Below are 27,286 nucleotides of genomic sequence, written 5' to 3'. Positions count from 1 at the left end.
ATTTAGGGGGCTTGGAAGATCACCTGGACGCACAGTATAGCAAGTCTGATTGGCTGCAGACAACCCAGCTGGAGTACACTGCAGAGGGAAATCACACGTGAGTCTCTCCAGAGGCTGGATTCCGTTTTCGTCATTTATCCTGGTGTCATCTTCCTGAAGTCCCGAGTTTTAGTCCCTTCAGGCACTGTGTCACGGTCTCAGTGCCTAGACTGCTTTGTTCATGCTGTGTGACGCCCCCACCTCACCCCATTTCTCCAGTCTCAAGATTGTTGCAAGCATCATGGGAGTTTCTTGAAAGTCGATATGTGGTTCCCACGGCCTCGGAGCAGGCAGGGGAGCTGGCATCACTGCCCTGATGGTGAGAGCTCTATCACGTGGCCTCCCACCTTCAAGACCTTACACCAATTTTCAGGAGAGAAAGAAAGGCCACTTCCATAAAGAACCACGCTCAGTTAATTGATGCTCTGGCTGGTTCCTGGGTGAATTCTGTAAGTGCAGCCGACTTGGGCCAGGGGCCAGGATGAAGAGATGTCGCCCACTTGATTTTCCAAAGCCTCAAACAGACTTGCAGATATTCTCCAGGCATTTTTGTTTTAAGGCTAGGGGGGAAAGGGAGAGAAGGAACTCATGGGGCTGAGAAGGAAATGCTACAGAGACATAAACTCTAGCAGCACCAGCGATGGTTCAGGCCCTTCCAGAGGGCAAGTGTGTGGCCGTGCAAGACAGGGAGTTACTCAGAGTCAATATCAGAGAAACAGGAACTTGTGCAAGACTCCCTTGTTAGTCAGCAGAAAAGTCAAATGGGGAGCAACGCTCATTTCTCCAGTCTGTGTTCAGCGATGCTTTTCTAACACCCAGCTGTACCAACCTCATCTCCCCAGTTTGAGAAGGGTCTCATCACCTCCTATTTAGGGGGCTTGGAAGACTTACCTGGATGCACAGTGATCTAAACTATCACTAAACTCATTATCATGTTGCTCAGGAACTGTCATATGACGTTCGCGTGGAGATTTTCATGTGGCCAGGACCAAAGAAGGGTTATTCAATAAGTAATCTGCAAGATTTCCCCTTCCCTCTCTCCATAACGGGTAAAGGGATTTCTATCTTTGGCTACTGAGCCCGTCCAACCACCACCCCCCCCCAAATGCTTGGTTTTTATGAGGAAGAATAAAGCTGATGGAAAGAAAAGACAGGACACATGGGGGGATGGATTTGTATAAGAAACAAGGATGCTGTGTTTGAGAGAGAAGACAGCAAGAGGCAAAAGGAAACAAAACTCACCACAGAAGGGAGAGGAAAGCAAAGAGAGAGCCAGAAAGCTTGATTTTTGGAGGGTTATTGGGTGATATGTTGGAAAATAAAGCCTCAAGAGAGGTTTTGAGGCAAGAAGCTTGGGGCAAGAAGTGGGAGGGAAAGGCGGGGCAAGAAGAATAAGGAGTTTCTAGGCAGTGTTGTCACGCATCCCATGTGATGTTCTGTAAGAGCTCTAAGGGAGCTGGGGGGCTGGGGGGCCGAGCTAGTCTTTCGTTTGATTGTTGTAACATAAGCTCATTGCCATATGAGCACCCACTTATATCTGGGTTACATGAAGAAGGGGTTTTTCCAGAGTTCAACTGAATCCTGTGGTTTTTAAAAGCCAGAGTCCCTTGAGCAGACAGTTCAGGATGATGGCACTATAAAATGGTCAAACTATTGGTTTTGGGGACAGACAAGACCGGTCACTTTTGTAAGCAGGAATAGAAGAAAAAACAAAGACATGTGGCATCCCTGAGAATAAACTGGGCTCAGATGTCAGGAGGACAAGGAGAGGTACTGGGCACCCTACCACCAGCACCTCAAGCTGCCTTCTTTTTCTTGAATTATTTGTATACATTGTGCTTTGGTCTAGAATTTGAGTGTTTACCTTGTGATCGTCTTCTGTTTCATTTGTTTTTGTCTTTTGCACTCAGGTGGGGACTCAGAGAGGATAAGAAACTTGCCCAAGAACACACAGAAAGGAACAGTGCTTGGTTGGGCTGACTCCCACTTTTTTTTCAAACTGTTAGGAGAAGGGAAATCAGAAATACCCTAGACCCTTTTTGTGTAGGGTTAATGATCACTAGATGAGCTCTCCTTCCTCCTGCTGACCCCATGCAAAGGCAGGAACATCGCTCAGAGTTCTAGACACTTTTCATAGCAAGCAATTTACAACATAGTGAAGCTGCATACTTACTGTGTGAACGGGACACCCTTTTCACCCTCTGGCAGATGTATGTTGCATTCTTAAGAAACCAGGAATAGTATTCAAGACAGTACCTAAAGGTTTCAATTAAAGTTAAGAGCAATTATTAGTCTTTGTGGCTATTGGACAACAACCATAATTTGAAAAAAAAAAAGTCATAATGGCTAATTATTCACAGCAAAGTACAGCCCTCTCCATCTTTCTAGGGTGTGGGAGGAGAGACAGAGAATGAGGCTGAGTAGGAAAAAGCTTAGATGTTAGAGTCAGAAAGACTTATTTTTAGTCATACCATCATTACTTACTAGGATGTGTGATTTCAGGTTGACTACTCAATTCTCCGGACCTTGGTTTTCTCATATACAAACAAAAGGTAATAATAGAATCTACACTCACAGGGTGTCCTGAGGATGCCAGGCGAAAACGTTTGGGAAGTTCCGGACAACGCCAGGCTTACCATAGGCGCTCGATTAATGATGAAGTTCATTTATGTATTTTTGTGTGTGAGGTGGAGTTAGAGGGCAGTGCTGTCCTAGTTAACACTGCAGCAAATACTTTGCAAAATCATATCCTGCCCTTGGCTGGTGGCTGCAGGGACTGCTTCAAAGAGCTTTGATGAAAGGCCCTTCCTAGTGATCACACCGTTAGGAAGAAGAGTTTCCAGTGCAGGCTGTGTCCCTGGCTCGACGTCGGACTCTGGGACTCTGCTTCCCTTTCCATCCTTCACCTGATACATGAGGAGCTTGCGCTAAACATTCCCTAATTTCTCCTCCATCTCTATCATTCTGTGATTCTAGCATATTCTGGGGAGCAACTAATGGCTCCTGTAAAGCTAGCTGGAAAGATATCCCAAGCTCTGTTACCTTCAGTTTACAGGACACTGTAAAACTGAGGAAACTGAGGCACAGAGATGTTGCTGCTGGAACTCTTGAGGAAAAGTCAAAACTCATTTTCAAGAGCTAAGCAGGTGCCGCAAAGGTCCAGGTTTTCCTGACTCAGGACAGAGGTCAGAGACAGTGGCCTCCCATCTTTGCGTAGCCACGTGGAACTCTCCGTGGTCCGAGGACATTCCAGACTGCCTCTCACTCTCCTTCTCTGCACATGCTGTTCCTTTCGCTGGAGTAGCCTCTCCCACCTTCTGCCTAGAAGACTCCTATTCCTCCACAAGCCCTCTTAGTTATTGCCCCTCAGGCCCCAACGCCCGTATTCAGGGTCTGCTGTAGTACATGTCAGACTGCTTTGTGATTTGTCTCTTCACACAGCCAACTTCCCCACTAAACCAGGGTTTTTTTAATCGCAGAGGCTGCGTATTCAACAAGCACACTGAGCAAAGCCAGCCTCTCGCGCTGTTTTTCTCAGCCTGTACTCAGTGCTTCCTATGTGATTATAGGACAAGTCACTATAGGTTGAAACCCAGGGGAAGGAAGGGATAAGCTCAGGTTTACAGATGCTTCCTCATTTCTCCAAATTTAAACTCAAAACTTTTTCCTACAAACTTCTGCCTTCCTCACTGTCCTTCCAGCCAATATGCCATATGGATTTTTCAAATGTGATTTTTTTTTTTTTGCCAAGGGGATAAGATTGATGGATTTTGCCTGTGCACGTGACTTGATTCTGTCACTTACCACATCATATTTTAATTAGGGTTTATGACCATTTTCTCTTCCCAACTATGAAATCCTCAGTTTCTGAGTCCACTTCTGAGTCATCTCTATATAGTGCAGGCTCAGCTCAGTGCAAAACTGATCCATAGCAGAGACTTGACACGTGTTGTTGATTTAAAGAGCGAGGTACAGGAACAAGGATCTACCAGTGGGCAGATTCGGTAACAAAGTATTGTTGCCAAAGTTTTCTCTTCTTTCTCATCAGCCTGTGCGGTGGAGCCTCCACCATGCTTGCTAACGCCTTTGGGTCTTCACATCTTGCATAAGTAGAGGAGGCATCCGCACTGATTGAGGGATCCAAGTCCAGGGCCAGAAAGGGGTGATGGAAAAAGGCTGCAGATCTGACCTTGGGGCTCAGAGCCAGTGGATAATGGAGATTTGAAAAACTGAATGATCTCATAAGCAGATTTTGAAAATAACATTAAAGATCTGAGAGACTGGCCTCACATCATTGGAGTAGAAATATTTATATATGTTGTTTGGCTCTGGGTTTACAGCCAAGGATAAATCCCAGAAGGAAGGCCAGCATGTCAGCATTCCAGGCCAGGAAAATGCCCATACCTAGTCCTTCTTAATATAAGATGGGATCTGCCTTCTAATTTTCCTTTTGCAACTTTCTCACTGGGTCAGTAAATGACTGCTAGGGATTTATGAAAGAACTGGCATTTAGGTAGCCATGACCTCTGATTATTATCTTCTAGCGAATCTTGCCAGACTGAGGACACTGGGGTTCAAGGACCACTTAAAGTCCTCTGCAAACATTTCAGCAGATGTGACACAACTCAACTTGACAACACTTGACTTGACTCCACTGACTATGTCATGGCCTGATCTTGGCTCTACTGACCCAGAAATGAATGAGGTCCCACCTGGCTCTCAAGGGGTGACAGTATAGTAGAGGATTCACTGGAGTGTCCATTCCATGAGGTACCCCTGTCACCTGTGAGTGGATTACTTAATGTCTGACCACTTAGTGGCCTGCAGAGAAGCCACACAGAATAAGAAGACTATAAATACTGGTCCAGGTCACCTCACAGCCTCCATCCTGGGGTCTCTCTTCTGGCTCATGCAGAGGCATTGCTGGAAAAAGCGGCACAGCTCCATCAGGCAAGGGTTGAGCTCCTGGATGGCCAGTGTGAGAGGAGTAGCTGTCATGGCCCCATCCCTGAGGCTTGGCTCAGGACACCCTAGAAGATGCAATCCCAGACCATTCACATCAATAAGGATTTAGCAAGCATCATCCCTTTGACAGGGACTGTGCTAGGTGAATACAGTCTCACCCCGACCTCAGGTAGCTCTAGACCAACAGGTAAACATGGCGTTGTTTCACATGGTCAGGTAAAGCTGCTGTGAGAGTTCCCAGGGACAGGTGGAGAAGGGTGGGGATCTAGTTCCTGGAGGAAATCAGAGATGGTCTCACTATAACAGAAGAACCAATCTGACTCCATACTGGATCTATTTATTCCTTTAGTTCTAACCCTTGTGCTCTGCTGTTTGTGCTGAGTCATGCTGGCTACATGGCTTTGTAAAAGAATGTTGCCTAAAAGAATGTTGTCTAAAGCCTGAAATACACAGGATAGCCCATTCTCAAGGCTTGGCCTATAAAAGTATAATATCTTTCATTCAAAGAGAGATAAAAAGTTACAGAACAGAAAATAACAATTGTCTTGTTGGAGGTTTACAGGAACATCATGACCTGACCCACGTGGACAGCTGCAAGAACAAAGAATTCTGGCAGCAAGAAGTTTGCAACAACCAACCACACCAAGAGTTTATTGCTGTAGGATATCAGTTAGAAAATTCACTTCAAATTCTTTTGACTGACTATATAAATCCCAGCCACAAAGCCTTTCTCAGTCCTTGGAAAATATCAGTCCTTTCCTGCCTCAGTGCCTTTCCATTAGCTGTGCCTCTGCGTGGAATGCGTATTTAGAGGCAAACCTTGTTCAGATGCCAGATTCTCAATTAATAAACTCCTCTTGAATGATCTTCCCCAGATAGAAGTCATCTCCTCCTCTCTAGATGCACATGGAATTTACTGCTTTTTCTCTTAAGAACCTTACCACTTCCTTCTTAAATTGCAATTTTTTGTACATACGGAGAAACTTGGAGAGGTAACATAAAGGAGTGGAATAAACACAGGCCTTGGAATTAGATCTTGGCTCAAAACTTAGTCACTTTTTATCTGTAGGACTCACTAAAATGGCTGAATGAAGATAACATTGCCTTCCCTGCAGAAATATTGTGAAGAAAAAGTAGGCATAGCACAGTATCTGGCCCACAGTAGAAGCTTAATAAATATTTATTGGGTGAGTAAGTGAATGTCATAGTGGTGGCATAAATTTCTGGGGATGGGCAGAATCATTTACTGGAAGATGCCAGAACCCCTTCATTTTATACTTGTATTTCTCATTAGGTGGATGGATAGATGGATAGATGGATGGATGGATGGATGGGTGGATGGATGGATAGAGCTATATAGGAAGACGCAGATGCAGATATAGACATGGACACAGACAGATATAGTCAACTTGCTTTCTAAAACTCAGTCTGACAGCTGCCCCCATCTGCACCACTCATGTGTTTTTTTAGAACCTGGAGGAAAAAACGGCTGTAATTTCCTCCAGTAGCACAATCATGTCTTTGTGTCTGAAAGGCCCATTCACCATTCACTGCCAGTTGAAAGGGAGGCTGAGGCAGATTGTAGGGGATGTGAAAAAGGAGACGGTGCAGGCTCCAGCAACTTAATAATGCCCTGTTGACATATGCCTTGATGGTCCAGGAATATTCCAGAAACTAGTATAGAAAGGCATCCAGGACGGGGAGGGGCCTGAGGACTCAAACGGCTTTGAAGGACTTACTTTGTACCAATTTCTTTCTTACGGAAACTGGCTCCACAGACAAAAGGGCAGTGGGATGTCCAAACACTGGAAAAATGCTGCGTAAACCACAGAAACTCCAAGTCCTGAGCCTCCGTCAGGTGCAAGGCCAGGAGATGGTTTCCGCTAGAATTCCGTAATAGTTCAGTGCTCAGGGATGTCCTTCCAAACAGAGCAAAACTAAATGACACCCAGGGGGTGGGAATTTTGGAGCCGTCCTTCACTCCTGCCTCTCCTGCTAACATCACGCTCATCATAAGAACAGCTTCCATTCGCAAAGTGCGCAGAACACGCTCAATGGGCATTCATTCAATAAAAGTGGATTGAATTAACTTATATGGTGTGCTCCAGTTCCAAATCACTGCCACACACATTACTTACCTAATGCAAAACCCTGCAGGAAAAAAAAGACATTTTTAGTGCCCACAATAATTGTCATTATTCTTGCTTTACCACCAAGGAAATTGAATTCTGGAATTCAAGGCCACCTCACCAATAAACAGTAGAGCTAGGATTTAATCTCAGCAGTCTGGATCTAAATTTACCAAACAAACCTCTTTTTATTATACTGCATAACCTTGTCCAAAGCAGACACAAACCATGGGAGGGACGGGGTGCCGGCACGTACTTGAAACCTGGTGGGGTCCTGGGACCACAGCTGGCGCTTCTCCAGGGGTAAAGGGCCACCCGGCAGGGACATCACCTGCAAGGGCAATGATGGCCTCGCAAAGGTCCAAATGACATGGACTTGGGTTATACACACAAGCAGAGAATCACAACATCTTAAAGGTAAAGAGTCTGAGAAATCTATTGGACAATTGTAGCCAAGAAAGAGGGAGTGCTCTATGCAAAGTTATGGGGGCATTTAATAGCCCAGTCTGGCAGTTCTCCTGCCTCTTCTGTTAGAACCAAGAAAGTACAATAACAAGCTTAGTCTGCCCAAGCTGCCCCGCTCCCATCGCGTCCTGGCCCTGAAGCTGTGTTTCCCGCCCTGGGGAGTGGGTTTCCCTTTCTGGGGGCACGTGCTTACCTGTCTGTGGATATCTGGGGGCCGGAGCCTTGGTAGGACGCGGAGTCTGTGTGCCAGGGGTGGGTGTGTCTGGGATGGGAGAAGAGAGAGGTGAGCTTGAGCATCTTCTGAGGATGCGTGAGCAGGAGAAGAGCCCCCCGCTGCCAGTCCTGCCCGGTTCATCCACTGCTGCTCATCGAGCCAGGTACCTGGCAGGGCGCTGAGGATGCGGAAATGAGTAAGAAATAGAGCTCACAATGGAGGCTCTGCCAATGTCTAGGAGGAAACGGGCAAGTCCCTCGGTAACTGTGATCCAGTGTGTTGGGGCCATTGGAAACCAGCTGACGCTGGCATGACACGACGGAGCCACACGGGAGAGCAGTGGTGATGCACGGGCCATGTCCAAGCACGGCGCTCCCGGGCGAAGGGGACACGAGGTGCTCTTCCTCCAGCTGAGTCCGGCGCGCACACTCACCCCACCCCAGGAACGTCCAATCCCGCGATAGAGCGGGCTCAGCTCAACAGCTCTTTTGATCCTGTCCATAAAGTCCTGAGTTAAGGGCCACTTTGGGGAGTGATCGTGATGTCAAGATTCACGCCTCTGGCAAGACCAGCAAAGCAGCCTTCTTATAGGGAATGAGGGGGAGGAGGATGAAGCGGGCCATTCGCTCGTGTGGTCAAGTGGAAGGAAAGGGGTGAGGCTGGGGTGCACTGTGACACGGGGGTGGGGGCTGAGGCAGGTGACATCTTCCCTGGGACAGAAGAAGCACAGCCGTCAGTGAGGGGAACCAGCCTTCCAGGCAGAGGAAAGAGCTTCAGCAAAGACGCCGAGAAGTGAGTGGAAGGCAGTCTGCTGTGGCTGGAGCCTGGAGGATGAGGTGGGGGGCGGGGGGCGGTCTCAGAGCCTGGGCTTGAGGGCACGGGGCTGCAATCCGCTTGGTCTCTATCAGGCTCCTCTGCTAGGCTGGTGGGTGAGACAACGTTACACCAAACTGCCTCAGCAGCAGAGGCGAGCAGCCTGATGCATTTACGGCTGACTGTATGCAGGAGGCCCAGCTCCAGGCGGCAACTTTGTCATTTTCTCAGAGTGGGTCAGCCTCCTCTTTGGATTCAGACACTGAGGGGAGCCCCTGAACACAGATGGCACTGTTCTGTCTTAGAACAGATGCTTTGTTTCTATGCAGTTCTGGAAACTGAGCAGCCCTGACCACACCCCAAACACAGCACGGGCTTGTCTGCGGTGGCTAGTCACACTTTAACTAAAGGACTGCAGAATTACGGAGGATTAGAGCTGCAAGGGGCCAAAAGTAAAAGGCTGGTCTCCGGGGGATGTAGGGTTTGCCACAACCCTTCCTACTGTGTCTCCAGAGGCTGCCACTCTGCTGCCGCTGTGGGCGCAGTGGGACAGGGTGGTGGCCGTTGCCGTTGACTGAGTGGTTCCAAGGTGCCGCATGTTGAGCTGCACACCTGACAGCCATCACCTCGCTGAATCATCACAGCCACTCGGAAAAGTTGGCATCGCCTCCCTCATTTCGAAGATGAGAAAACCGGGACTCAGAAATCAAAAGAACTACCTAAGGAGACAGCGAGGGTGGAGTCAGGACTCCGCCCTACGGTGTCTGAAATAAAGCCCAGCGCGCAAAGCCTCAGGGCCCGCTGACTGCTGCTGGGCCACTGGCCAAACCCAAGGGTGTGTCAGCCTTTCTTTTTCCCTATGCAGTAATGCCACGTGTTTCTCTGAGTAAAGCCATCAGTTTGCACTCCCAGATCTGTTTGTGCAAGTGAGATTTTGAGCACAAAGTCAAGACTTAACATTTCCCTTTAAAATTCATTTGCTTCTTGCCCTCTATTTCTTAAGGAATTCAGGCAACTCAATCAGCTGTCACTGAAGGCCTGCTGTGTTTCATGGGAACCGGAGATTACAGACACAGGTCTAAAGCGAGCACAGGCCGAAAGGGAGGAAGGTCAAGTTCATGGACCCTAACAGCACAGCAGTGATGACAGTTACCATCCACTGAACACAGAAGCACAGAGGAAGGGCCTCTGGCTGCAGAGACCAGAGGCAAAGATTTTAAAAACACACAAACCATTTTTGTCTGATTATAGGAGTTGAAAATATGCAAAATTTATGACACTCAAGTGAAGAAAAAATCAAAACCCTACGTACTCCCCAGATAGAGTCAAGGTTAACACGTTGTGAATTTCTCTCAGTCTTATTTTATTTTTTATTTTTGTGTTTGTGCCTATTTATCATACACACGCACATGCATACACACATAAGTCCACACACAAACACAAAATTGGAATCACACTTGACAATTTTCCAAGTGCCTTTCAGAGCGCAGGCCTCCCTCATACTATATGATGACATTTTAATGTGTATATCAGTATATTTCCATATGTAATTAATGGAGGTGGGAGTGAGCATCCTCTCTTACCTGAGGTCAGGCTGGTCCAGGATGGGCTGTCAGGTGCGGCTACTGTCCTAGCAGGAGACCAGGAAAGGTTCCTTGTGCTCGTGGCCTCCTCGGACTCTGCAGATGCTGGTGTGGACGAAAGGGTTTCCCAGGGAGGCCCTCCAGGGGTTTTCTCCCTGGTGACCTGAGCCCGGAGCACAGGCAGTGTGGAAGCCCATGCCTGCCTGTGGGCTGTCACCCTGGGAGTTCCGGCCACCTTCCCGGTAGCTGCACAAGTGACAATAACAGGGCACGCACCTGCTTGACCACTTTGACTCAGATGTAAAATTTACAAGACACTGAAATATAATCAAAGGGTACATGCAATGCACACCCATAATACAGATAATCCAGGGACTTAAACTCTACTCTGAACTGGAATCAGTGGACCAAACTCAGCTTTGTTTCCCTAACCACCAATTAAAAAACATTCTCCGAATTTGGAGGACACTCACCAATCAGCTAGGGTGTGTGTTTGGGGGATGGTAGACTCTGTCAAATTTAAGAAGTATGTTTCTAATCATGTGACATAGTGGAAAGGTTACAGGGTTAAAGGTGAAGAGAACTGGAGGTGCAAATTCCGCTCCCACCTCCTCCATGCTGTGAACTTCAGGGCAAGTTACTGAACTCTTTTTAGCTTTACCATTAAAAGGGAGGAGATGATGATGGTGGTGGTGGTGATGAGGATGATGGTGTCTGCCCTACAATTCCACAGGATGGGAATTAAGACAAGTCTTCCCTCATTGGTCTTTTTAAACAATTATCAGACACTTTCACTTGTTCATTCTCATGGTAGGAATTAAATTTCTTTTTCAAAACTAATCCTCTGGGAGGATTTTAAGTCTATACGTTAAGTTGGAACAGTCGTCATCTTTAGAATACTCACATTTCTCATTCAGAGCACGGTGCATCACTTTATTTATTTGAATGTGCGTTTATTATTCTCATTCAAGTTTTGCAGTTTTTCTTATATAAAACTCGCACTTTCCCTGTTCGGGTGATAGCTAGGTACTTCATGATTTTTCTGGCTACTAGCAATTACATCTTTTTTTCATTTTATACTGGAAAGCTTTCTAGCTTTACAGTTACGATGATGCTGGATATATTACCAAACCCTTTTCTTGTTAGTGAAGCTGATTCCTTCTCATGCTTGTCTCCCTGCCTGCCTGACTTTTATCAGTTCTTAACCTCCTCAGGGGAGCCCCCTGTCTGGGCTCTCCAGGGCAATAACTCTGTGTAAACTGGATCATAATGATCAGTTTACTTGTCTACGTCTCTCCCTTAGATCTGTGAGTTCAGGAAGGAAAGGGAACTTTGATAGAGCTGTGTTTTTTATTTTAACAGCTAGCCTGGGATCTGGTATTAAACGCATGTTTTGATGAATGAATGAATGAGTGAATGAATGAATGAATTCTGATGACTCTGTCCATTGTTGGAACTCACTGAGACGTAACTGACTTTTAATGAAAGACTTATCACAGTTGTATCTTATTTCCAAATAGGATAAGCACGCCCTTTACATCCAGTGACAACACCACGGATCGTCTCCACAAAAATGATGGGAAAAGAGGAACTTCTCAGCATGTCATCAGCAGCCGTTTTTCACACTGGCATTAAGTCATTAACACATTCTTGGCATCATTATCCAGCCAGCTACACATTAATCTAACCTCGCCAGAAGATGTTGACTTCATTTCACCATTTACTGTGAACTTCAGGACAGATACTGCTAACTGCTTTGCTGAAATAAAAATACCTAATATTACAATATACTACAATTATATAAGATGTTATCATTGGGGGATGCTGGCTGAAGGGTACCAGAGAAATTCTGTATTATTTTTGCAGCTTCTTGTGAGTTTTAAAAGTATTTCAAAATTTATCAAAATAAACATTAGAAAGACTTTATGCCAGTGACATTTGCTGCCTTTGCTTATATGTATTGAACCCGTACTGGCTCACATCAATCTCCTACTTAAGGGATGCTGAAGAAGGAAGAGGCTGGTGGAGAAGGGATAAGGGAAGGATTCCACGTATGTATCTGGTCTGAAAGGAACTGGAGAGGGCAACAGGACAGGGGAGGAAAGGGTGAGAAACCTTACCCAAGGCTGGGAGGGTGGAGGAGGCACTGCCGGGGGTGGCCGTGGCTCTGGTCGTGGCTCTGGTGAGAAGCTCAGGAAGCCCGTCCGTGTTCATGGTCTGCCCTCCCTCTGAAGGAGGAGTTGTCTCTGTTCTGGAAGAGGTTCTCGGAGCAGACACTCCAGTGCTCTGGGGTCCATGCAGGGGGCTTGTCCCTGGTAGTGTCTGTGGGCTGGTGGGTGTGAGCTGTGAAGTCCCGGCCATGCCCCTGGTAGCTGCACATTTGAGGAGACAGGCAACGGCAGCTTTACTTTGCCTGGCACTGTGGACACAAAGAACTGTCGAGCCACTGAAAGGTCATCAGACAGCAATGATACAGAATGCAGAGATTCAAATCTTAATCCGAATGACACCTTATATCCCAAGAGAAGGGTTTCTCCTTGAATGACAAATTTAGCTAAAATATCCATCTTTGAAATGCTGTGTGAAAAAGCACTGTGCACACAGTGCAAAGCTGTCAGACCAAAAGCATCAGACACCTGACGTGTTTCCTGAATGGAACCTGAATCCCGTCAGAGTCCTTGCCCACTTGGCAGCTCTCAGCCCCTCCACGGCTCTGGAACTGTCCCTGGAAGAGGCATTAGGTTTGCTCATATGCCCTGCGGGTACAACTAGGGACCAGAGGTGAAATTTGGAGGAATTAAGGGCTGCCAGAAGCTGCCAGGCAGACAGACCCCCACAGAGACAGCAGGAAGGCTTAATTCAGAAGGAGAATTAATGGGTATGCACAAGACTAAGGACTTCGGACCCTCTGCTGCTGACTTGGGAGTTCTGAGCAGTGAAGAGACATAACCCAATCACATTATCACTCTTATGGCAAAGGATGGACATTGTGGAGAAATTAGAGGCAGGGTCAAAGGAGATTCATTTGGAGACTATTACAGTAAAGGTAGATGACGAAGACTTGATCTAAGATAATCATAGAAGCAGCAGGTGATCTTGGAAGAGCAGCCAGAGTCCAGAAAATTTATTCAGCTAGAAATGACAGTTGAGTGTAGGGGAGAAAGACGGCTTTAAGGTGGTTCTAAACATACCACCTGGTGCTAGAGAAAAGGCAGGAAGATGGGTGGGTGTGTGCATGGAGGGGAGGAGGATGGTTGGGTAGCGCCTGGGTATCACAGAGGACCAATGTCTACAACAGGGTCACAAATTGAAATACCTACCAAAGCCAGGTAGTTAATATGAGGGGAAAAGGTGCAAGGCAATAGGGAGCAGTGAGGACTATGGAAAAGAGGAGAAAGGTGTCTTTCTTAATGCGGAGGATGGGGGCAGCAGCTGCTCAACTCCAGTTGCTTGTTGCCATGGGTAAGGGGGAGGATTCAGGGCTGCCAGATGTTTTGCAAAAAAAAAAAAAAAAAAAAAATCTAGAAATGCAAAAAAGGTTTTTAAATGATGAAATCCTCTGATTTTAACACAGTACAGCTAAATAAACACCTGAGGACAGCATTCAGTGTTCAGCTTGCTGGCTGGGACCCTGGTCTGGAGACTGTATAGTAGGAGTTTGGGAGGTTTACACTCACCCAGAACACCAGGCATGCTGCTGGTAAATGTGTAATTGATAACGGGAGATTTTTCTGCCATCTCCCAGAAGTCAGAAAAATTCCTTCCTGCAAAAACCATGCCGAGAGTCAAATCTTGGGCTCACCTGCCGGAGGTTTGTGTTTAATTCTCAGCTCAGAGAGCTTGTCAAAGAATGGCTGATGGTTCACCTGACTTTCCCGTCATCACACAGATGAAGATGCAGTCGGATTCATTCATCTGACTCACTGTAAGACAGACCGGTACATAACGGGACTTAGCAATGGGTCTGGAGCTGTTAAGCCTTTCGTTGAAATGAAAATTAAGCAGGAAACCTCTAGCTCAGATGCTACAGGAAAATAAGGCTCACTGTTTATTTAGGAGCTCTGATTTTCAGGCAGCCCTGATTTTCTGGTTGGTTTTTTTTTTTTTTTGAAGAGCAGGGGTGCAGTATAATGTAACGCTAAGGGCAAAGCCTCTGGGGTCAGCTGCCAGGATTACAACGTTAGCTCTGCCACTAATTAGTTAAGTGAATATACATGAACTGCTTGACTCCTCTAGGAGCTCACTTGCTTTAAAACAGGGAAAGTTCAAATCCCATAGTCCCTTATTTGCCCTTTCCAAATCCCCAAATCTCTGTAAGATGGAAGGCTTTGTGTGAGTTTGATATCAAAACTCATCTGGTGGCAAAGCATGGCTTTGTCAATCCCTCTTTAGTGTAGAGAGTCACCCATTTTGCCAAATGCCTATGAATGTGTTTGGTACGTAGCAGGCTGTCCTGGGTGCTGCTGGAGGCATTATGTTATGTGTGGTGCAGACACCCTGTTAGACCTTCAAAAGTGAAAACTTCTGAGTTCCTAAACACTCTTGTCCCTGAAGATGCTGCCTGAAGGACCGTGGACGTGTGGTTGGACACCCCTGGTGGATGGCTCCGACGATCCAGTGAGATAATGTGTGTGAAACTCTAAGTATGGTGCCTGGCAAATAGAAGAGCTCAGTAAGTAGTCATGATAATAATAACGGTTATTGTTAACATGGTCCTATTATTATATGTGTCAGCGTAGTGACCAAGAGCATGGGCTTCGGGGAAGCTATAGCTCAGTGGTAAAGCACATGCTTAGCACATATGAGGTCCTGGGTTCCATCCCCAGTACTTCCATTAAAATAAATAAATAAATGTAATCTTCCCCCCAACAAAAGAGCGTGGACTTCAGAGCCAGATCACCTGGGTTAGAATTCTATCTCTGCAGAATGATTTGGGCAAGTGGGTCCACCTCTCACGTGTAAAGTGGGGATAAATATGGTAGCTACCCCATAGGGTTGCAGTGAGGGTCCAATGAAGGAATCCATGGAAAGCCCTTAGAAGAGCCCTGGGCACCTAATGATATTTATTATTTTTTTTTTCTTCTTCCCCCACTGCTTCTATAGCAGTAGTTGCTCCATAGTACAGAGCACCATTTTTCTGATGAGACCATGTATTAGGCCATTGACTAGATCTGTGCTTTTCAAAGTTAAGTCCCCAGGGGAGGGTGAACTGGCTCAGGGTTATATGAAGCCACCTTATAAATGAGGCATTTCTTTCTCAACTGTATGTCAGACATGAGTTTAGGCTCCACACAGACCTAAATATGAATTCTGAACCAACCTTGAGCAAAATATTCAGCCTCGTTGAATCTCAGTTTTCCTATCTTTAAAATGGGAGTATAGTTGTCCAACAGAATTTTTTTTTTGAGTTTGCTTCTTCTCCCCGAACTTTGAGCCTTGGATTTTTTCTCCAGTTTTTTGGACCCCAGGACTAGTTCTGATGGGAAGATGGAACCTTCAAATACCAGTGGCTGACACGGGACCACACTGATTGTCTACATAAAACTTACACTGAAGTTCCTGGCAGCCTGGCCTATGGTAGGGGTTCGGGTTGGGGTGTTTACTAGGTTTATGTTCCATGATGAATGCCAAGTCTCAAATTCACAAGCATTTTCAAGATGAGCACACCTGAAAGAATGGAGGTCGACTTAAAAATCTCTGTGAGGTAGCTGGTAGAATTTCCAATGACGTCCACCAGGAGGGCTGTGAAGTCTGCAAGACAGATTGGAGAGGTTTAAATTTCTGAGACTTGGTTTAGATTTCAGAAACTTGAGGGGAAGAGAATATTGTATTTGGATTTTTCAGAGTAGATTTGACAAGTCTGACTTAGTTCAGTGTATTGAAGAATATTAACAGTCATAAAAAGAATTATTTAAAAAAATTTAATTTCAGGCAAGCAGAAAACTTTTGGTTCCATCATTATAATCCCCTTTCTCCTCCCCCTCTGATCCTCCTCTGCCAGCACAAAGAGCTGTGCGAGTCTGTACCGTTGAGTAACAGTTTTTCTGATTGGTTTTTGCCCTGTTATTTCATCTAATTGCTTCAGGATACCAAATCCATCAGACAGGAAGCAACCCTGCGGGCATGGGGTGTAAATTTTCATAATTTCAGATTTTCAAATTGATACCAAACTTAGTGATGGGTGATAAATTATGTACTATCAAGGAGACAAGGGCTCTATACAAAATAGAACCAGCAACCTTTCTGCCTGCGTCCCATGCCAAGAAGGCTGATGGGAGGAGATTGGGATAACCTTATATTTCAAGCTATAATGTTTTTGAGAACATTCTCTCTAGGCAAGTCTTTTGAACAAGGCTTGACACGGTGGGTGCCACTGACCAATGAAAGTTCCTAATACACTTCTTACCCAAACAGCTGCTGCCTCCTCTGCTGTTCACTTATGGTTTTACAGGCCCCAGCAAGTTCTTGGCTTCTAAAGCAAGGGGTATGTATTCTAGGAGCCCCAAACAGTGACTTTCTAAAGAAGAAGTCTCTGAGGTCCCTTGGGTAGTTCCCATCAATGTATAAATGCCTCTTTTACTCAGTAATGGGATCATGAGCTGGGGTGGGGGGTAAGCTGACTTGAAAATATAGAACCCAGAGAGGCATGAAAATGTGACAACCAGTGGATGTACAACATGGGAGACAAATAGGAGGTGGGCACCATTCTACGTGAGGCACCATCTTACACCTGTGTGGACGCATGGTTTCTCCTAGAGGGGAATGTGGCAGTGCACCTGTGCAGGTGTGCACACCTGGCCACACAGAAGGTAGGCAAACTTGGGCATCCTTCTCTACATCTCCAAGACAGATCTGTTCCTAGTCATGTTATGGAAACTGAGGAAGAACAGTATTTCATTTCTTATGCCATCTCTTTTCTTTCTGATTCTCAAAAGTCTCCTTTGTTTATTAATTCATTCATCTAATAAATACTCACTGAGTGTTTGCAGTGTGCCAGACACATGTTAGGCACTGGAGGACTGTGTCAGACAACATCTCTGCCCACCAGAGACTGAGATTAGTAGGAGAGAAAGACGCATAAACAGACCAAAAAATCACAATCCACAATTGGAATCCACTAGTAATACTGCATAGAAGCTATGAGCATGGTTCTGGAGCCCCAACACCAAGGATGGAGTCCAGATTCTGCCAAGTTTCAGAGAGATGATGGAGAGTCCCCAAGGTCCCAGAGCATGTGGCACAGCTGCCATTTGAGCTGAGATCTGCCTTGTGCTAAAGCTCCTATTCGTGCCTAAATTCCCACCTCTGCTCTTCCTCAACGTGTTTTTGTTAATTCTACCTTTAAAACTGCCTTCACAGTCTGGTCTGCTTGGAAGAAAATCAGTTTTCAATATCTCAAAGATATTCTTTGTTTTACTGAAAATTTGAGTAATCTAATTTACTAGCAACACTTAGAGATGAATGATTTCTGACTACTTTCATATATAAATAGAAAGTAAGAGAAAAAGCCCTTTTTGTCTATCTTACTGGTAATGATTTACAAATGTACTTAGTACGCAGTGTTGGCAAGGGTGTGGAAAAACACATGCTTTCAAACATTATTGATAAGAATGTAAACTTACGCATGATTTCTAGAGGAAATTTTAGCAGTTTGAATCATCACAAAACCCTCTTCCTGTCAGACAACAATTCTATTTTGAGGACTTTATCCTATACTGATAATTCGGCAAACAGTCCAAACGATTGTACACTAGCACTCATCATAGCATTGTTGATAGTTGTTTAAAAAATAGTTTCCATAAAAGGAGATAAATTAAATAAATTATGGTACATTCTTTCAATTAATACTATGAATTCATATGAAGGATGAAGCCTATTTATATTCATTGGAATGCAATTTTTTTAAGACATGCTGATTAGTTCAGAGGTGGGTTATAAAACTTCATGGAAAACATGGTAGACACTGATGACTGTCTCCCAATAACCATCGTCTCATTTTCCTCCAGGAAGAGAATGTGAAATTTCAGTTGGGCACATGGTGGTTTAACATAATTGAAAGTTACATGTTCAGGCCTGCTTTGCAGGTGGGTGTGGCCAAATGACTCAATTCTGGGCAACGGAAGTTTCTCCAGTGAATGGGCATGCCTTCCGATTCCTTTCTCCCCTTCCTTGTAGCTGGGATGTGGTGTGGTCACAAATCACCCTGGACTATGAGAACAAGGGCCAAAACTTGCGGAAGGCAGAGCAAAAAGCTAGAAGGAGCCTGGGCTTCTAAACTATGAACCCATCAGAGCAGCCCTGGACTGTGTGGCCCAGACTGTCACACATGAAAACTTTCCCTTCCATAAGCCACCTTACTTTGGGGTCTTTTGTTATAAGAGCCTACCTTGTATTCTAAGGAGAATTTTACAGCAGATGGGTAGGTGGATGGAGTAGGTAGGTGGGAAGGAGAGGTAGGTTGGAGAGGTGGCTAAGACGGATGGGTTAGAGAGAGGTGGCTTAGACCCCCTTGGGTGATGGGATGACCTGTGGACGTTGGGATATCAATTTCTGATTTTTGGATTATACTTTCCATAGTGTATGGCATTTTAACATCACCTTATATTATTTTTTTAATCAAGGAAATTTAAGCTATTCTTATTAAGCAAAAGCACCCTCGAAGGAAGGCTATATGTTAGAGTCGAGAATATTCAAAAGAAAATGATCCAGGTCTGAAGATTATCCACGAATACACATCCCTCCCCAAAGATTTCGAACAATGGCAAGATGTTGGTCTAAGTGGCCCCAGGTAGCAACCTGAGGGGAATCGGCATCAGGCACTCCGTGGAAGTCGCCGCGGCTTACCACGGGAGCAAGGTGCTGTTTTATTAGTAGTAATCAGCCCTGGATCAATTCTTTTTAAATAAGCATTTCACATGTGCAGAAATACACTTTGGCTCACCAAACAGAATCACAGAATTTCCCAGCCGATGTGACTCCACTTTGTAAATTTTATTTTTATCGTTCATACCATCGGGGCAGGGACCCAATGCCTGCACTAAACTTGGCCCCCAGCAGGGGCTAATGACATAGTGAGAAAGATGCAATCATGAAGAACTTTTTCCCTCCCAAGTGTAATTTGCGGACAAAGCTCAGAGGGTGAGTTAAATAAGACGATGGTACTTATTGCAGGGCCTGGCAGCCAGTACTCGTTAACAATGACCATTATTCTCTTTAAAACGTTCACAACGTTGGTCCAGAAATCCCACCTTGGGGAATCTATCCTCAAAAAGTAATCTAAAACAGGGAAAAGTTTCATGCACAAAGATATCCAATACAGGATTTTTTTATCTTAAGAAAAACCCAGACTCCACCCCAAAATTCAACAGCATACTAGCTAAGAAAATGCTCACATTCATAGGTTATGTAACTATCACACATATTTGCAAAGAGTTTGTCATATCATGGAAAATATTTTTAATATTAGGTTAAGTTGGGGAAAAAAAGCAGGAGGCTTTTCATCCTTCAGTCTTTGTTCTCTTATAGTCTATTCTTTAACAAGCAGCCAAAAGGATCCTTTTAAAATGTAAATTAGATCACGTCACTTCTCTGTGTGGATAATCAAAATGGCTTTTTTAAAATTTAGAGTAAAAATTGAAATCCTTGTGGCAGATTATAAACTTCTACGTGATCTGCAGCACCCTTCCTGCCTTGCCCTTACAATTCTGAGCTCATTTCCCAGGACTTTCTGACTTAGCTCACCTGTTCCAGCCACACTGGGCTCTCCAGTCCTCACTTTGTTTCCTGGGCTTTTGCCTGGAACACTCTGTCCCCAGGTATCATCCATATCATCACTATGTCTCTCCACTGCCTACAGGGTGCCCCTCAACCCTCACCTCTTTAGAGGGGGTTTCCCTGACCACCCTGCACACAGCAGCCATCCCCACCATCACTTCCCTCCTCACCCCGTCCCCTGCTTCATTGTTCTCATGGTCACACTATTAGCCAACCTACCGTGTGTTTTCAGTTTATTCCTGCACCCCCTTCCTACAGAATCTAAGTTCATGAGAGCAGGGGGCATGTCCACTTCACTCAGGGTGGTGCCCTCACACCTAGAAGGGTGTCTTTCTAATAGCATGTGCTCAATAAAGAACTGTTGAATGGTTACGTTAGTGGGGAGAGAGTAATTTTCATTTTTACTTTTCAGGATTCTCTAAAAATGAGGAACATGTCGTACCCTTAATTTTTAACTATAAAAGTAATACATGAATACACTGTTATTGAAAAAAAATCAGATAATACAAAGTCCCCTTAATCAACACTCTTTTTTTTCAAACATAGACTCCAATCTTCTTCTCAGCGTTAATCACCAGTCCGGTGTTCAGATACATCAATATTTTTTTACCAATGATATTTTATTCCATTTACTTACTTTGGAACTCTCTAGCTAATATTTCCGTACACAGGCCGCATCTGGCCATGTGCATGCATTTATGTACTGTCTACGACTGCTCTCCAAAGTTTGGTGACACAGTAGACTGTTCAACCATTTTCCTAATGATGAATATTCAGACTGTTCTCAGATTTTGCTCTTAAAACAATGCTACATTTTGTTCTTGCCCCTTTGTGCAGACATAACTATTTCTCTAGAGTGAAATAAAAGACAAGAAAAGAATTTTCTGGGACAATGAAAGTGCACATATTCAAGCATAACGGATATCACTGTGTTTCCCCATCTTAGCCTGTGGGCCTCATGGTGAGTTCCACCCACCTGATAAGTCATTGGTCCCGTTGTTTAAGCAGTAGCAGTACCGCGCGGGGAATCGGGCCAGGTCCACAGGCCTCAGGTGAGAAACTAAGAAGGGAAACGAACCACATGGCATCCCTGACACACAGCCCGGCCCTGCCAGCCCACGGCCTGGCATCATCACCACCAAGAAGAGCCACAGCACTCACTGTTGTAAATGGCCACCGCGAACTTGTGGAAGGCGAAGGAGCTGTAGGAAGTGATACTCAGCAAGGAGAAGAACTTCGTGCTCTCTGCCAAAGAAAGCGAGACAAAGAGACAGCAAATGCCTACTAAACAACAGTAAAGGAACAGCCGTAGAAATGAGTAAACTGATACTAGAAATTAATAATGCAATAAACACGTGAAAGTAACAAATAATTAAAATGGAGAAGAATAAACAAGATCAAATCAAAGCAAACCAAAAAAGTGCAGTACATGTCCCTTGGCTGTATTTCCTGATCTGTCCTTCAGCTCTAGAGATTGTTTAATAATGCAGTTGGGGTTAGAAACGCCTGCGCAGGCCCCGTGTGAGGAACGCGGCTTGCTCTCAGACTGTCGGCGGACCCCCTGCTTCACATGGGGGTTTTCCATCTCACCGTGAGCTAAGTAGGGCCCAGTCCTCCGCTCTGAGCACGGAGGAGCTGACCCACACAGACCAGGCGCGTCTTGCCCAGGCCACCAGGAGTCCAGCAGTGAAGCAGGAACGAGACAAAAATGGACCCAGATCGTGCTTTTGAAAGAAGCGGTCACCTTTTAAAGCTCTACTCAGCATCCCGTTCACCAGCTCTGTCAGATTAAGTGCAGACAGATCAACCGACCTCGCAGGCAGCTCTGGAAGAGATTCAAAGATAATGTCCTTGGTGGGCCTTTCTCGGCAACCGAAGAAAGTTCCTCACTTCCAGCATTCAGGCAGCTGTGCCTCCTCTTTGGACATTTATTGAACTTACACCCTGTACCCAGCACGAGGAGTTGGAAGATAAAAGGCAGTTCCTGTCCTCAGGAAGTGACAACCAATGGCACATACCGTGACAAGTAGGTAGAAGTCCCGGTGAAACACAAGGAGCACTTACTTTAGGGAATATTTCCTCTCTGCATTTGGAGGGAGTAGAGGTTGGTGGAAGATGCTCATATGTAATTTATAAGCCCTAGGAAATCACAGACGTTCTTGATGCGCTGGGTAATATAAATGATGGTGCCGTCTCACAGAGGAGCTCAGCTCCTGGCTGGCCACTGGCATCCCCGGAAAGATTTTTCTTTCAATTCCACAGTCCTGATGTTTGGGCTCTGTCCTTAGAGATTCGGGTTTAATAGGTCTGGGAGGGGTCCCAGACATCAGCACCTAAATCAATCAGTCAGCCAATGGCCCAGATATTGTTAGCTTGCAGCCAAGTGGAGGGCCGCTGCTGGATTAAAATCTGCCCTTCTCCCAGCTTTTCCCTGAAGATTTGGAAACAACGGTTGACAAGGAGGAAACAGTGCTTGATGTTACTCTTTGTATTTTTGCAAACATTGTCCTTTTCAACTCTTACCTAATGTTGATTAATTGTGGATAAAGCAATCTGAGGACTGGGGAGATGCGGTTGCCCTGCTGTGGGGGTCGGGAATGGAGGTCCAGAGGGGTGGGAGAAGTTGCCTCAGGAGCCCAGGCCACCCATGGAGCACTGGGGTGTGTGTGTGTGAAGTGGGTGGTAGTCACCTGTGGTGCCCAGAAAAGCGACCCCCTTTTCTCTCTTCTCTTCTCCTCTAAGGCTAGACACTGGGAAGAGAAATGACTTCAGGAGAGAAATGGAGACTTCAGCCCCAGCCCCACACTCCTAGAGAGGCCTTGGAGGCCCATATTATGGCTGCCCTCTGCCTTAGTGATGTGCATCACTGGGGGCACTGCAAAAAGGCAGGCCCTGGATCCCTCCCTCGGGGATTCTAGTCCCTTTGGGCTGGGCATGGTCTAAAAGTCCACAGTTTAATAAACAGACAAGGTGATTTCCATGCAGGGGGTCTAGGCCACCCCTTCTCTTTACTGGGTTTGGAAACCAAGGCTCAGGGAGAAGAAACTTGCACAACTGACCCTTGCTAATGAAGGGTCAGAACCTACTTCCAAAACATCAGGTCACTTGCCTACTCAGCCAGTTTCATGCCACCAAAGAAGAAAATGTCAAAGGAAATCTTGAAATGCCAAAGGCGTTCATTCATTCTTCACTCATTCAGTACATACTCACCTAGGGCCAAGCAGCGTGCTAGGTGTCGGGCATAAAGAGGTCAGTGGGAAAGGACAGGGTCTCCACCTCCACAGAGCCACTGCCTGCGGCTCAGAGGGACGAGGAGATTCACGTGTAATCCCACGTGAGGAGTGCCAAACAGGGAGCAGCAGGATGCTGTGAGCGCCTCTCTCAGAGAGCCCAACCTGGTCCGGGGGATGGAGGAAGTGACATAAAGCCGAGACCAGAAAGATCAGCTGTTTGGGATTAGATGTCATTTAATCATACTGCATTGTTATATTATTGTTGTAATGATGACTTTTCCATGTCGTATTCCACTGGAGAAGGGCTTTATGTCCATTTTATACATGAAAAAACCAGGGCACAGAGAGGCTGAAAACGAGTTATACTATTAGAGATTAAGCCAGATTTAGGGCTGGTCTCGTTACCTGTTGCACCAAGGAAAGCTTCATCATTTTCCTTCTTAACTTCTTTATTTCCAGACACTGAAACAAAAGTTTTTATGAATAAAATAGTATTGTGGAAGCACAGCCTCACACAATTTATAACATCCTTAAAAGTCATCTTGTCCAACACCCCCGCTGAAAGATGCGGAAATCGAGGCCCAGAGATGTTAAGGGATGTACCTAAATCCCACATCTGGCTAGTGGCCCTGTTTCTCCCTCCCCCGGCTCCTGGCAACCACCTTTCTTCTCTCTGCCTCTGTGAATTTGACTATTTTAGGTTCTGCAAAGAAGAGGCATCATGTAGTATTCATCCTTCTTGACTGGCTGATCTCACTTAGCATAATGTCCTCTAGGTTTATTCATGTTGTTGCAAATGGCAGGATTTCCTTCTATTTTAAGGCCATATAATATTCCATTATGTATATATACTGCATTTTCTCTTTCCATTCACCTGCGGATGGACACTTAGGTGGTTCCCTCTGCTTTTCATGTGCTCTGTTGGAACTTAGGCCCAGTTTGGCCTTTCACCGATGATCAGGCTTTTTGGTTCAGTATCAGAGCTTTGGGGTTAGAGGTGGGCAAAGGTGATGACTCTCCTCAACTAGCACACGGAACTGGAGGTGGGGGTTTATGCTACAACTAAACAAAGTCTGAGACAGACACTTATTACCAAGCAGGCCAGAAGCTGTCAAGCAAGCCGACCTCTGGCTTAGGAGAGTCGAGCTGTCTCCCTGAGGTGGCCTGAGGGTCACTCTGCGGGAACAGGAGCAGCTGCAGCAAGATCTGTGGGAGGCACCTTAACCTCTCCTGCTACCTGACCTGGCAGCAGAGCCTTCCATGCAGGTGAGGGGCCAGGGTCACCTGGGCTCTGGATTCCCAGGCCTCAAGGATGCTATAGGTTTCTGGGCTGGCAGGATTCCTACACCTGTCGAGTCAGAACGATGAGGCCTGGGCTGCGATCTTCCTAAACAAGAACTTTTCTTGAGTACTGCTCCTTGCACGAGGAAAAATGATTTCTACCACTTCTTTTTATAATTGCACACCCGTGGGTGGATTTTGATAACGATATTGGAAACGTGAACGAGACACTCCTGAAGCAGGGATTTCTGAATAGGATGCTGTGTAAAGGCATTTTAAATAAATTGCTGGGCAGATAACATAAAGCTGTTGTTCCCTTTTGGGATCAAAAGACTACATGGTAGTATCTCTAAGACAGACAGTATCGGCTCTCTTCATACTTAGCTATGTTCAGATTTTATACCACTTCTTTTTATAATTGCACACCCGTGGGTGGATTTTGATAACGATATTGGAAACGTGAACGAGACACTCCTGAAGCAGGGATTTCTGAATAGGATGCTGTGTAAAGGCATTTTAAATAAATTGCTGGGCAGATAACATAAAGCTGTTGTTCCCTTTTGGGATCAAAAGACTACATGGTAGTATCTCTAAGACAGACAGTATCGGCTCTCTTCATACTTAGCTATGTTCAGATTTTATTACCCTTTATCCTTTATGAGCACCTGCGAAGCAGAAATTGTTGCTTCCATTTCAAGAGAAAATTTAAGGCCCCAATAGGGGAAATATTTATTGAAAATTACATTGCTTATAGACAAGAAATTGATGCGATTGGTGTCCCCTGGGGAAGCGAAGTGGTTGACTGGGGGAACAGTTAACTTTTATACACTTTTGTACCTTTTGTATTTTGAACTATGTAAATGTACTAACTAATTAAAAGTAAATAAAAAATTTTAAATAAAGAGCAATTCCCACTCCCGCCCCCTTCCCCAAATTCAAAAGTGTTCAAAAACTTATCCTGCTTGTTTGCCAAAGATTTAGGGACAGAAACACAGCTCCCCCGACTCTGATGTGTCCTTTGTGTTGCCATACCCTCACTGTCTTGCTTCACAACCAATATCAAACCATCCAAAAATAAAAAGTCAAAAAAAGGTGGAATTATGACAGAGGTGGTGCTGGCAAATAACAGTATCTCCCATTATGAAATCTTCTGTTGCTGATAGAATGTCACAGTCCTTGCGGATTTAACCAGATCATGGGAACTGAGGTGTACCGTGAACCCATAAAGCATCGAGCAGCTCACGGGCACTATTACTACGACTGCCAGAGCCTGAGATACAGATACAATCTCCACCTTACAGACAAAGGGAGGTTCAGAGGAGCCAAGGAATTTGCCCCAGACAGAGTGAGCCAGGGAGGACCCCCTGCCCATTTACCTGTTGTAGGTAGGAAGGTCATGGCATTTTCCTTCTTGGCTTCTCCTTTAAAGGCAGACACTACAGTGAAAAAAACTCTCATCAGAGAAATGATAACCCAGACATAACAGCAGAGAAAATTTAATCCAAAATAATCCTTTTAAAGGTGGGAAAATTATGATCTGGCCTTGCTTAAAATCTGACATGTGGTTTGTTCATTCATTCAATCACTTAGTCATCAAATATTTATTGACTAACTATAGTAACACTAATAATTGATGGTCTTATTACAGAGCTAGACTTGAATAGGCATTGTCTAGGTTAGATGCTGGGGTAGCATGATGAACAGATGGATGCAAATTCCATCTGCATGGAACTTACAGTCTAGTTGGGAAGGCAGACATGCAGGAAACAAAGGCTCATGGATGTTTTTACAAACAATGTTAGATGCTTTGAAGGACATTTTCGATGTATGTAACAGGGAGCCTGATCTAATCTCAGTGATACGAAAACCGTCCCTGGGAGGTGTCATTCAGCTGAGATCTGAAAGATGAGTAGTATTTGAGGAGGATATAACTGGCCGAGGGATTATTCGGTGTATAGATAACAGTGTGTGCCCAGGGTCGAAGATGGGTGTGAGTATTACTTTAAGAACTGAAAGAGTGGGGGAGGGTATAGCTCAAGTGGTAGAGCACATGCTTAGTACGCATGAGGTCCTAGGTTCAATCCCCAGCACCTCCTCTAAAAAAAAAAATAATAATAAATAAACCCAATTACTTCCCCCCAGGACCGAAAAAAAAAAAAAGAACTGAAAGAAGGCCAACATCATGGAGCATAATGGATGAAGGAGATGGGGGATTGTAGGAGCTGCAGGTGCCACGGGGGGCTGGGCCACGTAGTGTTACATGACTTGGGATAGTGTCCCAAGAGAAGCAGTGAGTCACTGAATACTTCTTGGGAGGAGGAGGGAGAAATGAGGGAGGAGCTTGGAAGAGGACTTCATGAAATTATGGAAAGATGGCCCAGGCTGGTGAGCGGAGAACGGATCACAGAAGACAGGAGGAGAAAGCTCTCCTGGTGCTCCAGCGAAGAGAAGACCGCAGTGTGGACAAGGGAGGTAACGGTGGAAGTGCAGGTAATTCTGCGGCCAAATGGGACTCAAATGCAAAAAGTCAAGTGACAGAACCAGAGAAGGGAACTTACTGTTGCCATTTCAATCAGACTCATTTAGGGTTCGGGTTCTGAGCTGAAACGCTGGCTGCTACAATTCTCTAAAGCGCAACGAATACCTAAACTTAGTATAGAGAACAGACGCTTCTTGTACTCCGACCAGACCCACCTGTGTTCCAAAGGGACAGGACACACGCAAGGCCGACGCACAGCCTCGCCAGAGGACCACGTAGCAGGAAGCCCGGCATGTCTGTGATGCTCTGGT

At 45.4% G+C, this 27,286-nt stretch overlaps 1 protein-coding gene across 1 annotated transcript; it reads right to left on the bottom strand.

The window, feature by feature from the left end:
• HHLA1 (HERV-H LTR-associating 1) lies at positions 1-27,286 on the bottom strand. Its single transcript, XM_006189210.2, has 16 exons — positions 27,191-27,286; positions 25,873-25,932; positions 22,673-22,732; positions 21,727-21,807; positions 21,144-21,227; positions 20,959-21,042; positions 15,876-15,959; positions 14,075-14,131; positions 13,880-13,972; positions 12,329-12,580; positions 10,209-10,454; positions 7,792-7,860; positions 7,390-7,464; positions 4,913-5,069; positions 2,213-2,295; positions 1-599 (listed from the first exon to the last, which is right to left on the bottom strand). The coding sequence occupies exons 1-16, from the start codon at positions 27,267-27,269 to the stop codon at positions 556-558; spliced, it is 1,608 nt and encodes a 535-aa protein (XP_006189272.1). The 5' UTR covers positions 27,270-27,286; the 3' UTR covers positions 1-555.

This window comes from Camelus ferus, chromosome 25, assembly GCF_009834535.1.
Source record: "Camelus ferus isolate YT-003-E chromosome 25, BCGSAC_Cfer_1.0, whole genome shotgun sequence".
Taxonomy (NCBI): domain Eukaryota; kingdom Metazoa; phylum Chordata; class Mammalia; order Artiodactyla; family Camelidae; genus Camelus; species Camelus ferus.
This window is presented reverse-complemented; position numbering and strand designations above follow the sequence as displayed.

Bases quoted from the DNA above. Each gene is read 5' to 3' on its own strand.
- HHLA1 (XM_006189210.2), bottom strand. From the start codon at position 27,269: ATGCCGGGCTTCCTGCTACGTGGTCCTCTGGCGAGGCTGTGCGTCGGC. The intron at 13,973-14,074 runs GTGAACCATCAG...TGGTTTTTGCAG, and splicing joins TGTGATGACGGGAAAGTCAG to GAAGGAATTTTTCTGACTTC. The intron at 7,861-10,208 runs GTAAGAGAGGAT...CTCCCATCCCAG, and splicing joins CTGGACCAGCCTGACCTCAG to ACACACCCACCCCTGGCACA.